The 12,295-nt window shown below is 35.9% G+C and overlaps 2 protein-coding genes and 2 long non-coding RNA genes across 5 annotated transcripts in view; 3 read left to right on the forward strand and 1 right to left on the reverse strand.

Annotated features, from left to right (window-relative positions):
- Nucleotides 1-1,827: 1,827 nt before the first annotated feature.
- On the forward strand, nt 1,828-2,870 carry LOC107670996 (uncharacterized). The gene is made up of 3 exons (XR_001632145.1): nt 1,828-1,911; nt 2,156-2,294; nt 2,406-2,870. It is a non-coding gene; the product is annotated as an uncharacterized LOC107670996 (long non-coding RNA).
- Nucleotides 2,871-4,282: 1,412 nt separating this feature from the next.
- Nucleotides 4,283-5,060, forward strand: LOC107671039 (uncharacterized). Its single transcript, XR_001632151.1, has 3 exons — nt 4,283-4,334; nt 4,579-4,717; nt 4,829-5,060. It is a non-coding gene; the product is annotated as an uncharacterized LOC107671039 (long non-coding RNA).
- Nucleotides 5,061-5,327: 267 nt separating this feature from the next.
- Nucleotides 5,328-8,454, forward strand: dynll1 (dynein, light chain, LC8-type 1). The gene is made up of 3 exons (XM_016463884.1): nt 5,328-5,415; nt 6,285-6,423; nt 7,892-8,454. Exons 2-3 carry the CDS (start codon nt 6,292-6,294, stop codon nt 8,027-8,029), a joined length of 270 nt encoding a protein of 89 aa, XP_016319370.1. The 5' UTR covers nt 5,328-5,415; nt 6,285-6,291; the 3' UTR covers nt 8,030-8,454.
- A 2,788-nt stretch (nt 8,455-11,242) lies between these two features.
- Nucleotides 11,243-12,295, reverse strand: part of rpl6 (ribosomal protein L6) — a 3,585-nt gene continuing 2,532 nt past the window's right edge. For both annotated transcript variants that reach the window (XM_016463822.1, XM_016463820.1), the window contains exons 5-7: nt 11,804-11,852; nt 11,536-11,720; nt 11,243-11,421 (exon numbers count right to left, since the gene is read on the reverse strand). In XM_016463822.1, the coding sequence (XP_016319308.1) occupies nt 11,269-11,421; nt 11,536-11,720; nt 11,804-11,852 (387 nt within the window). In that variant the 3' untranslated portion in view covers nt 11,243-11,268. The remainder of the gene's footprint in view (nt 11,422-11,535; nt 11,721-11,803; nt 11,853-12,295) is intronic.

The following is a 12,295-nucleotide window of genomic DNA, read 5'->3' on the forward strand; positions in this document are numbered from 1 at the left end:
AAGCTTAGAATCTTTTCCCGAACAGTCAGAGGAAAGCAGCAGTGCTTCATGAGGCTTCGTTTGCCCATCACTACTGAGAGCATGAGTAACAAAACAACCATACCATCAAATAACTGTCAAAGCACAAGAGAAACACAAGGGCTATATAAGCTGTGTTGAACCATTGAACTAATGAGTTACCATGGAAACTAACAAGGAAATGGGTGTGGTCCAATTAGTGTCCATGGCAACAAACAAGGGAACAGAGCAGCAGGGAAACACGAGGTGAACAAAGCAACAATAATGAAGACATGGAACTAAACAGTCCATGTACACAGCCACAGGAACCACAAACAGGGAATGTGACAGTAGTACGCTGACAACCACCAAAAACAGGTGGTGATAAGAAAGTCACATGGTGAAATAAAGTTCATTAAAATTGACTTTTCCTACAAGCAGAGGATAAAAATCTAACCCTAGCCATATAGTAAGCAGCACATGTAGTTAATTAATATACTCAATACCTAAATGTATAATTACACTGTAACAATGACACCTTAAAATAAAATGTAACCCAAAATAAATGTAACTGTAATCTGTTACAGTTACTTATGAAAATGTTAATGATTACAAAGAATGGGGAATGATTACATCTGAATATTTTCACACACACACACACACACACACACACACACACACACACATGTTGTGTTTCCATGTTTTATGGGGACATTCCATAGGCGTAATGGTTTTTATACTGTACAAACTGTATGTGCTATTGCCCTACATCAACCCTACCCCTAAACCTACCCCTCACAGGAAACTTTGTGCATTTTTACTTTCTCAAAAAAAGTCATTCTGTATGATTTATAAGCTTGTTTCCTCATGGGGACCTCAAAAATGTCCCCACAAGGTCAAAATTTACTAGTATTACTATCCTTGTGGGGACATTTGGTCCCCATAACGTGATAAATAGCAGGTACACACACACACACACACACACGCACACACGCACACACACACACACACACACACACACACACGCACACACACACAGAGAGATTTAATTTATTTCTTTCCCAAATTGCATCGAGTGCTTTAAAATATAAGACACCAATGTTTCAGGGGTTTAGGACATGAATAGGACACATTCTTATTCAATAACTGTTTTTATTTCCTGTTTGGGTTTATGTTTATGCTTTATTTTTTAAGATTAACTGTTTTTTTTTCCAAAGCATGGTTAGATGCCAGTGTTTCCTGTCATAGCTGTGCAAAATGTGATTTCCAAAACAGTATCCTAGCTATTAAACTATATCTTGTTAGGATTTTAAACCTCAGAATGATCTCTAAAGTCTGCTAAAATCTGATTTTGTGGTGGCTGTACTTTAAAATTAAATTATTTTAATCTTAATTCAAGCGATGAAGGATTTTGAGAAGTTTGTCAGTAATGAGTGTTGAATATACTGTAAGGTTAACCCTGCCTGCTTTAAATGTTTGAAAATGATTAATAGTTGAAAACATTCATTAGAAATTTAGAAAAGTAATCAAAAAGTGATCAAATGTAATCAGTTACATTAATAAAGTAACTGAAATAAATAGTTACACTACTTATTACATTTTAAATAGGGTACCTTGTAATGTAACCTATTACATTTCCAACCTTCCCAACACTGTTAGTAAATGTGCCACATGCCATTCGTTTTGTTTGTGTTTAGGAACCATGAAATAATACAGAAATAATCATGTCTTCAACGTTAAGCATGTTGCAGGGTATTTCAAAAGAAGGAATGCTGTCAAATGAGAGGTGAGAGGGAGGCTGGATCGTGGCGTAGGTAAGAACAGGTGGAGTCAGTTACACATTTACATTACTGTTGGTTTAACACAGCTGGAGCGTCACAAATACTGTGTCTGTGTAATCACGATATAAACAAGGTAAGACAAAGAGAGAATTTTCCTTTTAAATATATAAGCATATATAAGTATGTTTTATATATAATATATTTGTTTGGTTTCACCGATAATAGCATTATGGGTCAACAATTCCTGGTCATAAATGTCAGCAAGCCAGCAAGTCTCCATGCTGAATAGTGAACCATCACAAAAACATGTTAATCTCTAGATTCTGTGCTGTTTAATTTCATATTTTCTCATTAAAACAAATTGCTTGCGGCTGCAGAGCAACCATGTCGAACAAATCATATGAGGTCAAATATTCAACGATGAGTGATGAGATGCAGCGGGACGCTCTACAGTGTGTCCTTACAACTGAGTATTTGTACAAAGAGTACAACGACATTGCTAAATACATTGCAAAGGTTAATATGAGTTCCTTGATTTACTGAGTGAATGGAATGTCTTGATAAGCTTCAGTTTATTCAGTATTGTGAAAATTGTGAGTTGGAACTTTACGGTGTATTTCTTTATAGGAATTTGACAGAAAGCATCAGCCCGACTGGTTCTGCATTGTGGGGAACTTTGGTTGCTACCATCCGAGCAAATATAATGTCTGCTTCTGTTGTCACGATTCGCTGCCGGAAGGAACGCAGGAGACACGGAGAAGCGTTAAACAGTCTTTTAATCCACAAACACAGGGAAAAATCCACAACAGGAACGAGGAATGACACACAAACATAACCTGTAGACCCGGCAGAAACAGACAGCACAGACTCGAACTAAATACATGGGGTAAATAACTAGACACACCTGGAACAAATGATCAATCAACACGAGGAAGAAACTGGGTCACGGGAAGCACATGGGGAGGAAAAACACCACAAAACAGTACAGAATCCTGACATCTGTGATGGCAACAAATATATTCTGCTCTTCAAGACTTAGCTGAGTGACAGCAACGGTTCAAACACATTTTATAATAAAGTGTAAATGCAAACTCAGGGTCAGCTATTTTAGTTGTGGTGGCATGATTACGCTAAAAAAAAATCTGTACTATAGTTGTATGAATAAACTTTTTATGAATTTGTCGTTCTCTGTGGGATTATTTGCTTTCTAAATTGAAATCCTACAGGGATCTATTTACTGATTGTCCTTGTGTATTAAATATTAAATGGCACCTTATGCCTGTGATAGCATTCGTTTCGTAGACTTACAAATAGAAAGACTTAAAAACAGCATTTTTCAGTTTCATTTGTCCGAATCACTTCCTGTCTCACCTTCATCTGATGGATTTTTGGAGGCAGCACAGATATAGCCTTCGCTGCCTTTGATATCCCACAATCCTGTGCGCTCCATTCTGTGATGGGTGAGCTAAAAAAAATAAAGATGGCATCTGAAATTGCATTTACAAAAGTGTTTGGTGGTCAGTTTAGTGTAAATGTATATATATATATATTTTGCACTTTTGATGTTATTTCTAGCGATAAATCAGTATTATAGTAATTAAATCGTTTTGTTATCACCAAAACTCACCACCAACTTTGTTGTAGATCATTAAACCATACGCTGCCTCAGAAGGCTGTACAAAATCAGTTTCATGAGGTGCCTTCGTGCAAAAACGCAGCCTGCAAAGTCATTGCCTGATAAGGTTCACAGTGTTGCTAACTAATTTTCATGTAAAGTTGCTAAAGGCAGGTCGATTTGCATATTTTTTTAATTATAACATTTAATTATTGAAAAGTTGCACCTTTTTGAACAATTACATTTTACTAGTAAAAAACATTTAATTTGAATGCTACACTCTAAGGAAAGTCCATAAAAACAGGGCACAGTGTACTGTGTTAATATGAAGGAATTTTGTGTATTTATTTTTCACCAGCATTTTACCTGTATTTCAAACATTGAATTTTGATAGATAGATAGATAGATAGATAGATGTGGTTAAGAGGTTAAATGCATGCCTTTTTATCATTTGAGTCACTTTCCATAAATTGCTAAAAGTTGCCAAATACATTTTAAAAATAGCTAAATTTGTTGCTAGTTGAAAACATTCATTAGAAATTTAGAAAAGTAATCAAAAAGTGATCAAATGTAATCAGTTACATTAATAAAGTAACTGAAATAAATAGTTACACTACTTATTACATTTTAAATAGGGTACCTTGTAATGTAACCTATTACATTTCCAACCTTCCCAACACTGTTAGTAAATGTGCCACATGCCATTCGTTTTGTTTGTGTTTAGGAACCATGAAATAATACAGAAATAATCATGTCTTCAACGTTAAGCATGTTGCAGGGTATTTCAAAAGAAGGAATGCTGTCAAATGAGAGGTGAGAGGGAGGCTGGATCGTGGCGTAGGTAAGAACAGGTGGAGTCAGTTACACATTTACATTACTGTTGGTTTAACACAGCTGGAGCGTCACAAATACTGTGTCTGTGTAATCACGATATAAACAAGGTAAGACAAAGAGAGAATTTTCCTTTTAAATATATAAGCATATATAAGTATGTTTTATATATAATATATTTGTTTGGTTTCACCGATAATAGCATTATGGGTCAACAATTCCTGGTCATAAATGTCAGCAAGCCAGCAAGTCTCCATGCTGAATAGTGAACCATCACAAAAACATGTTAATCTCTAGATTCTGTGCTGTTTAATTTCATATTTTCTCATTAAAACAAATTGCTTGCGGCTGCAGAGCAACCATGTCGAACAAATCATATGAGGTCAAATATTCAACGATGAGTGATGAGATGCAGCGGGACGCTCTACAGTGTGTCCTTACAACTGAGTATTTGTACAAAGAGTACAACGACATTGCTAAATACATTGCAAAGGTTAATATGAGTTCCTTGATTTACTGAGTGAATGGAATGTCTTGATAAGCTTCAGTTTATTCAGTATTGTGAAAATTGTGAGTTGGAACTTTACGGTGTATTTCTTTATAGGAATTTGACAGAAAGCATCAGCCCGACTGGTTCTGCATTGTGGGGAACTTTGGTTGCTACCATCCGAGCAAATATAATGTCTGCTTCTGTTGTCACGATTCGCTGCCGGAAGGAACGCAGGAGACACGGAGAAGCGTTAAACAGTCTTTTAATCCACAAACACAGGGAAAAATCCACAACAGGAACGAGGAATGACACACAAACATAACCTGTAGACCCGGCAGAAACAGACAGCACAGACTCAAATACATTTTAAAAATAGCTAAATTTGTTGCTAGGTGCTTTTTGAAAAGAAAGTTGCTAGGGTAGCCTAAGGGTATTAATTCTCCGTTGCTATGGACACCAGCGAAGCGTCTATTAGGCGCAAGGCATGCCGGTCTGAAATAAAATGCAGAGATACATTGCAGCGAGACTCTTGCACAGCCGGCCAATCGCAGAGCCGGGCATGGCAGCGACAGCCAATGGGAAGCGAGAGCGGGAGGAGCCAACGGCAGTTGCACACCTACTACATTACTTTTGGTCAAGCACACAGCGGGAGCATCACAGTCGCTTTTCTCTCCGTCTCAACAAATCTGCACAGAAATAAGGTAAAACTTTGTCTTTCATCCGTTGATTGCAGTTTACAATGCATATAAGTCTGTAGAACAAAATATCTTGTGTTTTTTTCTCTCGCTCAGAGTAAGCGATGTTGTACCTAACGTCAGTTGCCCGTTCACACACCTATGTTTCAGCAACTGTCTTAAATATAAATCCACAACAGGAACGAGGAATGACACACAAACATAACCTGTAGACCCGGCAGAAACAGACAGCACAGACTCGAACTAAATACATGGGGTAAATAACTAGACACACCTGGAACAAATGATCAATCAACACGAGGAAGAAACTGGGTCACGGGAAGCACATGGGGAGGAAAATTATTAATGATAGGATTTATTAGAATATAAACAAAAAGATACGTAATTCTTTCATTTAACATTAAAAACGGTGATGTAAAGTGTTTCTTATTTCTAAAAATAACCATGGCACCATTCATTTGTCGTTTACTAATAAAAACAAGCATCTTAAAAGACACAATTTGATTCAGTAAGTTAAGACTATTTTGTTTAATTAACTGTAATTCATTAAAAGTTACATAAGCATAAGTATCATAAGTTTGTTGTTATAATCTGTGGTGCTGAGCACAGTCTTAAGCTCAGGTGACCATGGCAACAGTAACCTGGCGAAATAATGCCACGTGATGTTATGCAATAAAGATGGAGTAAAGGCTGTGGAGCATCTCCTGTGCTGGTATTATATAAGGCTCAGCTGCTGCGGCCGACTCTGAGCAGATGCTGGAGGACTGTGGGTTTGGGGCAGAGAGCAGGATGAGCACTAGATAGGGTGCGTCACAGGATCAGATCGAGCCCTGTTTAACTCGTTCGTTCAGCATTAAATGTCTCTGTCTTTCCAGATCCAGCATGTCGGACAGAAAGGCAGTGATCAAGAATGCGGACATGTCTGAGGAGATGCAGCAGGACTCTGTGGAGTGCGCAACACAGGCGCTCGAGAAGTACAACATCGAGAAGGACATTGCCGCCTACATCAAGAAGGTAAACGCCGCTTTAGTGGGCGGAACACTTTACGGGCCACAAAATATGAATTATTTAAAATATATATATGCGTTTTATTAATTAAACATAATTAATAATTAATAAATTAATTATAATAAAAAATAATTAATAAAATAAAATAACCAAAGTAAAATTAAATTTAATAAAATAAAATAACCAAAGTAAAATTAAATTAAAATATGCTGAAAACAAAAAACTAATTTTTACTATTATCAGATGCTTTTATCCTAAGCAACTTACAAACGAGGACAATAAAAACAATCAAATCCAAAATATTATTAATTTTAATAACTATTTATTACAATCTATTTTTATTTGATTTTATGTAATTTATTGCATTATAATTGTTACATTTATTAAAAATTGTGAATTATTGAAATGAATGAATTCTGGATAATATTAATTAATATAAACTGAACTAAAATGCTAAAAACATTTTTAAAACATTTTGAATTTATTATTAATAATATTTGATTTTATGTATTTTTTTAAGCAATTTAAGTTAATTATTTTAATTTATTTAAAATATATATATGAATATTATTAAATATATAATTAATACATAAACATTTACCTAATTTAAATAGTGAAAGAAATATATCAAAATTTTTTATTTTATTTTAGTATTTTAATTAAGTTGGATTATTTTAATTTATTAATTTTGATTATATTAATTTGAATACTTTTTAGTCATCCTCTAAATCTTCTAAAATTGTTAATTGATAGTAAATGCTTTTATTGAAGCCATCGGTTGACATTATTTCAACTATTTTTTTCGAGTACTTAAACTTAAAGTCCCCATGAAATCAAAATGAAAGATTTTTGGGTGTTAGTATCAATATGTTAGTCTTAAGGTTATCTATAAGGCAGTGCATTGAATCCTATTTGATCTGCAATTCCTCTCCATAACAACTCTCTCTTATCGAGATTTTTGTAGTCGCTGTCGCGTTTGTCATAAAGCCCTTTGTGTTTAGACACCAATGAAACCAGCAGCTCTACATTCGTCTTGCCTCGATGCATCTTCTTGGTCTACTTACTTCCTCTTTGTCGTTAGGTATCAATGTGTGCTCGGCAAGACCGTTTTGTGCTTGAGCGCCACCAAGTCGTGTTTTACTGTAACTTCAGCAGCTCCAGGCATGTGAACAAAAGCGCCAATCTCATCGGTTGGCCAGTTTTTAACGCGGCGCGTCAAACCAAAAAACCGAGCCCGAGGCGGTTTTGAAAAAATTACGAGGAGTTAAACGTCGGCGATAATCGCGCGCGATATTCGTCCCGGTGTGAACAAGCCTTAACGCTGCGTGTTTCTAAGCATTTCAGGGGACCTTTAAAAGTTTAAAATCCCGATGGGAAAAATACTTCAGCAACCAATGCCACTGAAAAAATATGAAGTCTGCCTTTCACTCAGTCTGCATTTGGCTTTGACTTTAAATGTATTGCTTCCTTGCAGGAGTTTGACAAAAAGTACAACCCCACCTGGCATTGCATCGTGGGCAGGAACTTCGGCAGCTACGTGACTCACGAGACCAAACATTTCATCTACTTCTACCTGGGTCAGGTGGCCATCCTGCTCTTCAAATCTGGCTGAGCGACGGCACCCATTCATTTCAACAGACCATTATGAACTGACTGTACTGACGAGGCGAACCATTCCTGCACTGGACCTGCCTTCTTTCTCTCGGCTGCTTCTCCTTTCGTTCTGATTATTGTTTAGAAAAAGCCCGTGTGAGCGGGAAATGCCATAAAGAAACACTTGTATTTATTTTTGTTTTCTATACACGGTTTGAGCGTTTTATGTCACCTGCGTTTTTTTTTTTAATTAAAGCAAAATGGTTAGCCTGGAGTTTCTTGTCTTCAGGATGTGAGAAGGTCGATGGTGCGGCGTATAAGGAGTCGGTGGTTCTCAAACTTTTTGACTTCTAAACCCTCCATTGCCCAAAACAATTTCCAATTTTCTTAAAACTAGAAAACAGAAATAGTATTGAAGGAGGGAAAAGAAAAATATGCGATGATGTGTGTGTGTGTGAATATTATTAAATATTAATAAATTTAAATTATTTAACAATTAAAACAAAGTAATATTTGATTGTGTTTTTAGCATTTTAATTAGTTAACATTTGAATTAAAATATTAATTTAATAAAAACAATTATTAATAATGTGAATATTTTTAAACAATTAAAAATTATTACAATTACAATAATCTACCTTAAAATGCTAAAAATACTAACACATTAAAATAATTTGATTATTATAACAATATTGGTTATATTAATAATAATATATATTCATTTGAATAATCCTCTACTAGTCATCCTTCATTACTTTCATCAGCTTTGTACCTTTACAATTTGCTGAGGATTTCCTCAAGTCTGAAATCAGTTTGCATCTGTTGTGCATCTTATTGAACATGAATAAAAAGATTAATACAAGCCAGGCATAGCACTGAGTTGTGAGGAAAAATGGGTTGCAAGAAACCTTCAGCTGACTTGTGTATTCATATAATTATGCCATTTATATTAAGAATGATCACACCTGCGCAACAGAATAGAGGTGTAAACACACTGTGCTCATTAAGCCTAAAAATACCCACTGAAGATGAGCTCAAAGCAGACCGATTTAGAATCAAAAGTGCCATTGCTTAAAACAATTTACCATTTATTACAAGCTGACGGCAGTGAGACATTTGCAAAGCTGTTTTTAGAAAGCTACATCACATACAGATTTTTTTTTTTTAAGAAATCTTCAAGAGACATTTTAAACCGCTTTTTCACAAACTATAATGCAAAATCATTATTTGGTACGAGAAAAATATCTGGGAAATAGTAATACAATTTTATTAATGCAAAATTAATTCACAGAATCGCCTGTTTAAATGCACTTAAATAAACTTTGATATTCCACTATTTATGCATTTTAAAATGATCTTATTGCATACGTTTTCACTTTATTGGTTAATTACATGTGACTTTTCGGCCAATAATCCAGGCCTTCATTAGACACCAAGAACAGCAGTACCAAACAATGCTTTACACCAGGGCTGTCCAAACTCGGTCCTGGAGGGCCAGTGTCCTGCAGAGTTTAGCTCCAACCCTAATTAAACACACCTGAACCAGCTAATCAAGCAAACAATGCTTTACACATTATTGTAAGGTATTGTTTTTCCCCTAATTTGTTTGGAAGCCACTCCCCTAATTGGCAGAGTAATATCTGTTGCTCATTGCAAGAATGTACAAAGCAATGTTTGGTACTGCTGTTCTTAATATCTGATGAAGACCTGGATATTGAATTAAAATATTAATTTAATACAAACAATTATTAATAATGTGAATATTTTTAAACAATTAAAAATTATTACAATTACAATAATCTACCTTAAAATGCTAAAAATACTAACACATTAAAATAATTTGATTATTATAACAATATTGGTTATATTAATAATAATATATATTCATTTGAATAATCCTCTACTAGTCATCCTTCATTACTTTCATCAGCTTTGTACCTTTACAATTTGCTGAGGATTTCCTCAAGTCTGAAATCAGTTTGCATCTGTTGTGCATCTTATTGAACATGAATAAAAAGATTAATACAAGCCAGGCATAGCACTGAGTTGTGAGGAAAAATGGGTTGCAAGAAACCTTCAGCTGACTTGTGTATTCATATAATTATGCCATTTATATTAAGAATGATCACACCTGCGCAACAGAATAGAGGTGTAAACACACTGTGCTCATTAAGCCTAAAAATACCCACCGAAGATGAGCTCAAAGCAGACCGATTTAGAATCAAAAGTGCCATTGCTTAAAACAATTTACCATTTATTACAAGCTGACGGCAGTGAGACATTTGCAAAGCTGTTTTTAGAAAGCTACATCACATACAGATTTTTTTTTTTTAAGAAATCTTCAAGAGACATTTTAAACCGCTTTTTCACAAACTATAATGCAAAATCATTATTTGGTACGAGAAAAATATCTGGGAAATAGTAATACAATTTTATTAATGCAAAATTAATTCACAGAATCGCCTGTTTAAATGCACTTAAATAAACTTTGATATTCCACTATTTATGCATTTTAAAATGATCTTATTGCATACGTTTTCACTTTATTGGTTAATTACATGTGACTTTTCGGCCAATAATCCAGGCCTTCATTAGACACCAAGAACAGCAGTACCAAACAATGCTTTACACCAGGGCTGTCCAAACTCGGTCCTGGAGGGCCAGTGTCCTGCAGAGTTTAGCTCCAACCCTAATTAAACACACCTGAACCAGCTAATCAAGCAAACAATGCTTTACACATTATTGTAAGGTATTGTTTTTCCCCTAATTTGTTTGGAAGCCACTCCCCTAATTGGCAGAGTAATATCTGTTGCTCATTGCAAGAATGTACAAAGCAATGTTTGGTACTGCTGTTCTTAATATCTGATGAAGACCTGGATATTGGTTGAAACATCACATGTATTTTAACCAAAAAAGTTGGATTGTTTCAAGAACGAGTGCTGGGTTTTTGATTTTTGGTTGCACCATTCGTTTTTGATGGTAAAGCACCTTTTTTCAGAAAAAACGTATATAAAAGTTTTTTTTTTTTAATTTGAACCATTTATTGATCGATTACTTTTTTTTATAAATACTTTTTATTGCCCATTCAAATATCAAATCATAAATTAGTAATTATAGATTCATTTGTAAACAAATTTCTTAATGCCTATGATTGATTAAATCCTTTATTGCTATTTTTATTGTTTATTTTACACGCTTATAGACCTCATGAAACAAAATAATGCAAGGAACATTGGGTTGACAGATTTTATTTGCATTTTAGAAAACCAGTTTGTGTGGATAGACTCCATTAGACAGACAGAACGTGGAGCGCAGGTATCCTTTGAGCAGAGGAACCTTCTTGATCAGAGGAAGCAGCTGAGAATCCACCGCTTTCTGGTCGGTCTTACGCTGCTCCGTCAACTGGTACTTCTGCAGAACCACACAACAAAAACAATCAGGCTCTCGACTCAAACTCTCCACACAGAGTCCTGCTAAAGCAACCGATGAACCGGAACTGATCTAACGCTGGAAATCCTGTCTCACCTCCTTCTCTGTGTCAAAGATCTCTCCCTCCTGGTGCTTGGGTCTCCTCAGCTTCTTCTTCTTGAAGTAGGTGTCAGTCAGCGTTTTGGGGATCTTCATGCCAGAGATGTCCACTTTGGTGGTTGTGGCGATGCAGAACTTCTGGTGAGCTCTCCGCAGAGGCACTCGGTTCAGAGCCAGAGGACCTGAGAGAGACAAGAGATGGTGTTCAATTATTCACTGCAACAAAACCCCTCCATCGCTTCAGCATCAGACGGCGATCACGTACCAGTGACGAGGAGAAGACCGGTGCCCAGCTGCTTGAGGAAGACCACGCGCTGCAGAAGGAAACACATTCACCGTTAGTCCTCACATGAACCTCTGCTGCAATTCAAACATCAAGCACAGCTTAACCCATCTGAGCAGAAGAGCCCAGATGAGTGTTTGTGTGGGAGGAGAGCATGTAGGAGTTTCACTCATTGAGTCGGTGTTGATGTATGCAAGCCGCTTCAAACGGCGCATTACTGTTTCATCTCAAAGAGGCACAAAATCACTTTCACAGACTTTTACATTAACTGTTCCCTCCTGGTGGAATGACCTGCCCAACTCAATCCCAGCAGCTGAGTCCTTAGCCATACACTCGCACTCTCCATTCGTTTTCTAACTGCTCGTTTTCTTAAGAAAAAAAGGCCTCTAAAGGCCTGTTCACACCAAGGACGATAACTATAAAGATAAAGATATAGTTTTAAAAATCGTTCTCAATATTAAAGAATAGCAGAGT

Source organism: Sinocyclocheilus anshuiensis, unplaced genomic scaffold, assembly GCF_001515605.1.
Source record: "Sinocyclocheilus anshuiensis isolate Anshui unplaced genomic scaffold, SAMN03320099.WGS_v1.1 scaffold332, whole genome shotgun sequence".
NCBI classification, from domain to species: domain Eukaryota; kingdom Metazoa; phylum Chordata; class Actinopteri; order Cypriniformes; family Cyprinidae; genus Sinocyclocheilus; species Sinocyclocheilus anshuiensis.

Bases quoted from the DNA above. Each gene is read 5' to 3' on its own strand.
- dynll1 (XM_016463884.1), top strand. From the start codon at position 6,292: ATGTCGGACAGAAAGGCAGTGATCAAGAATGCGGACATGTCTGAGGAG. The intron at 6,424-7,891 runs GTAAACGCCGCT...GCTTCCTTGCAG, and splicing joins TTGCCGCCTACATCAAGAAG to GAGTTTGACAAAAAGTACAA.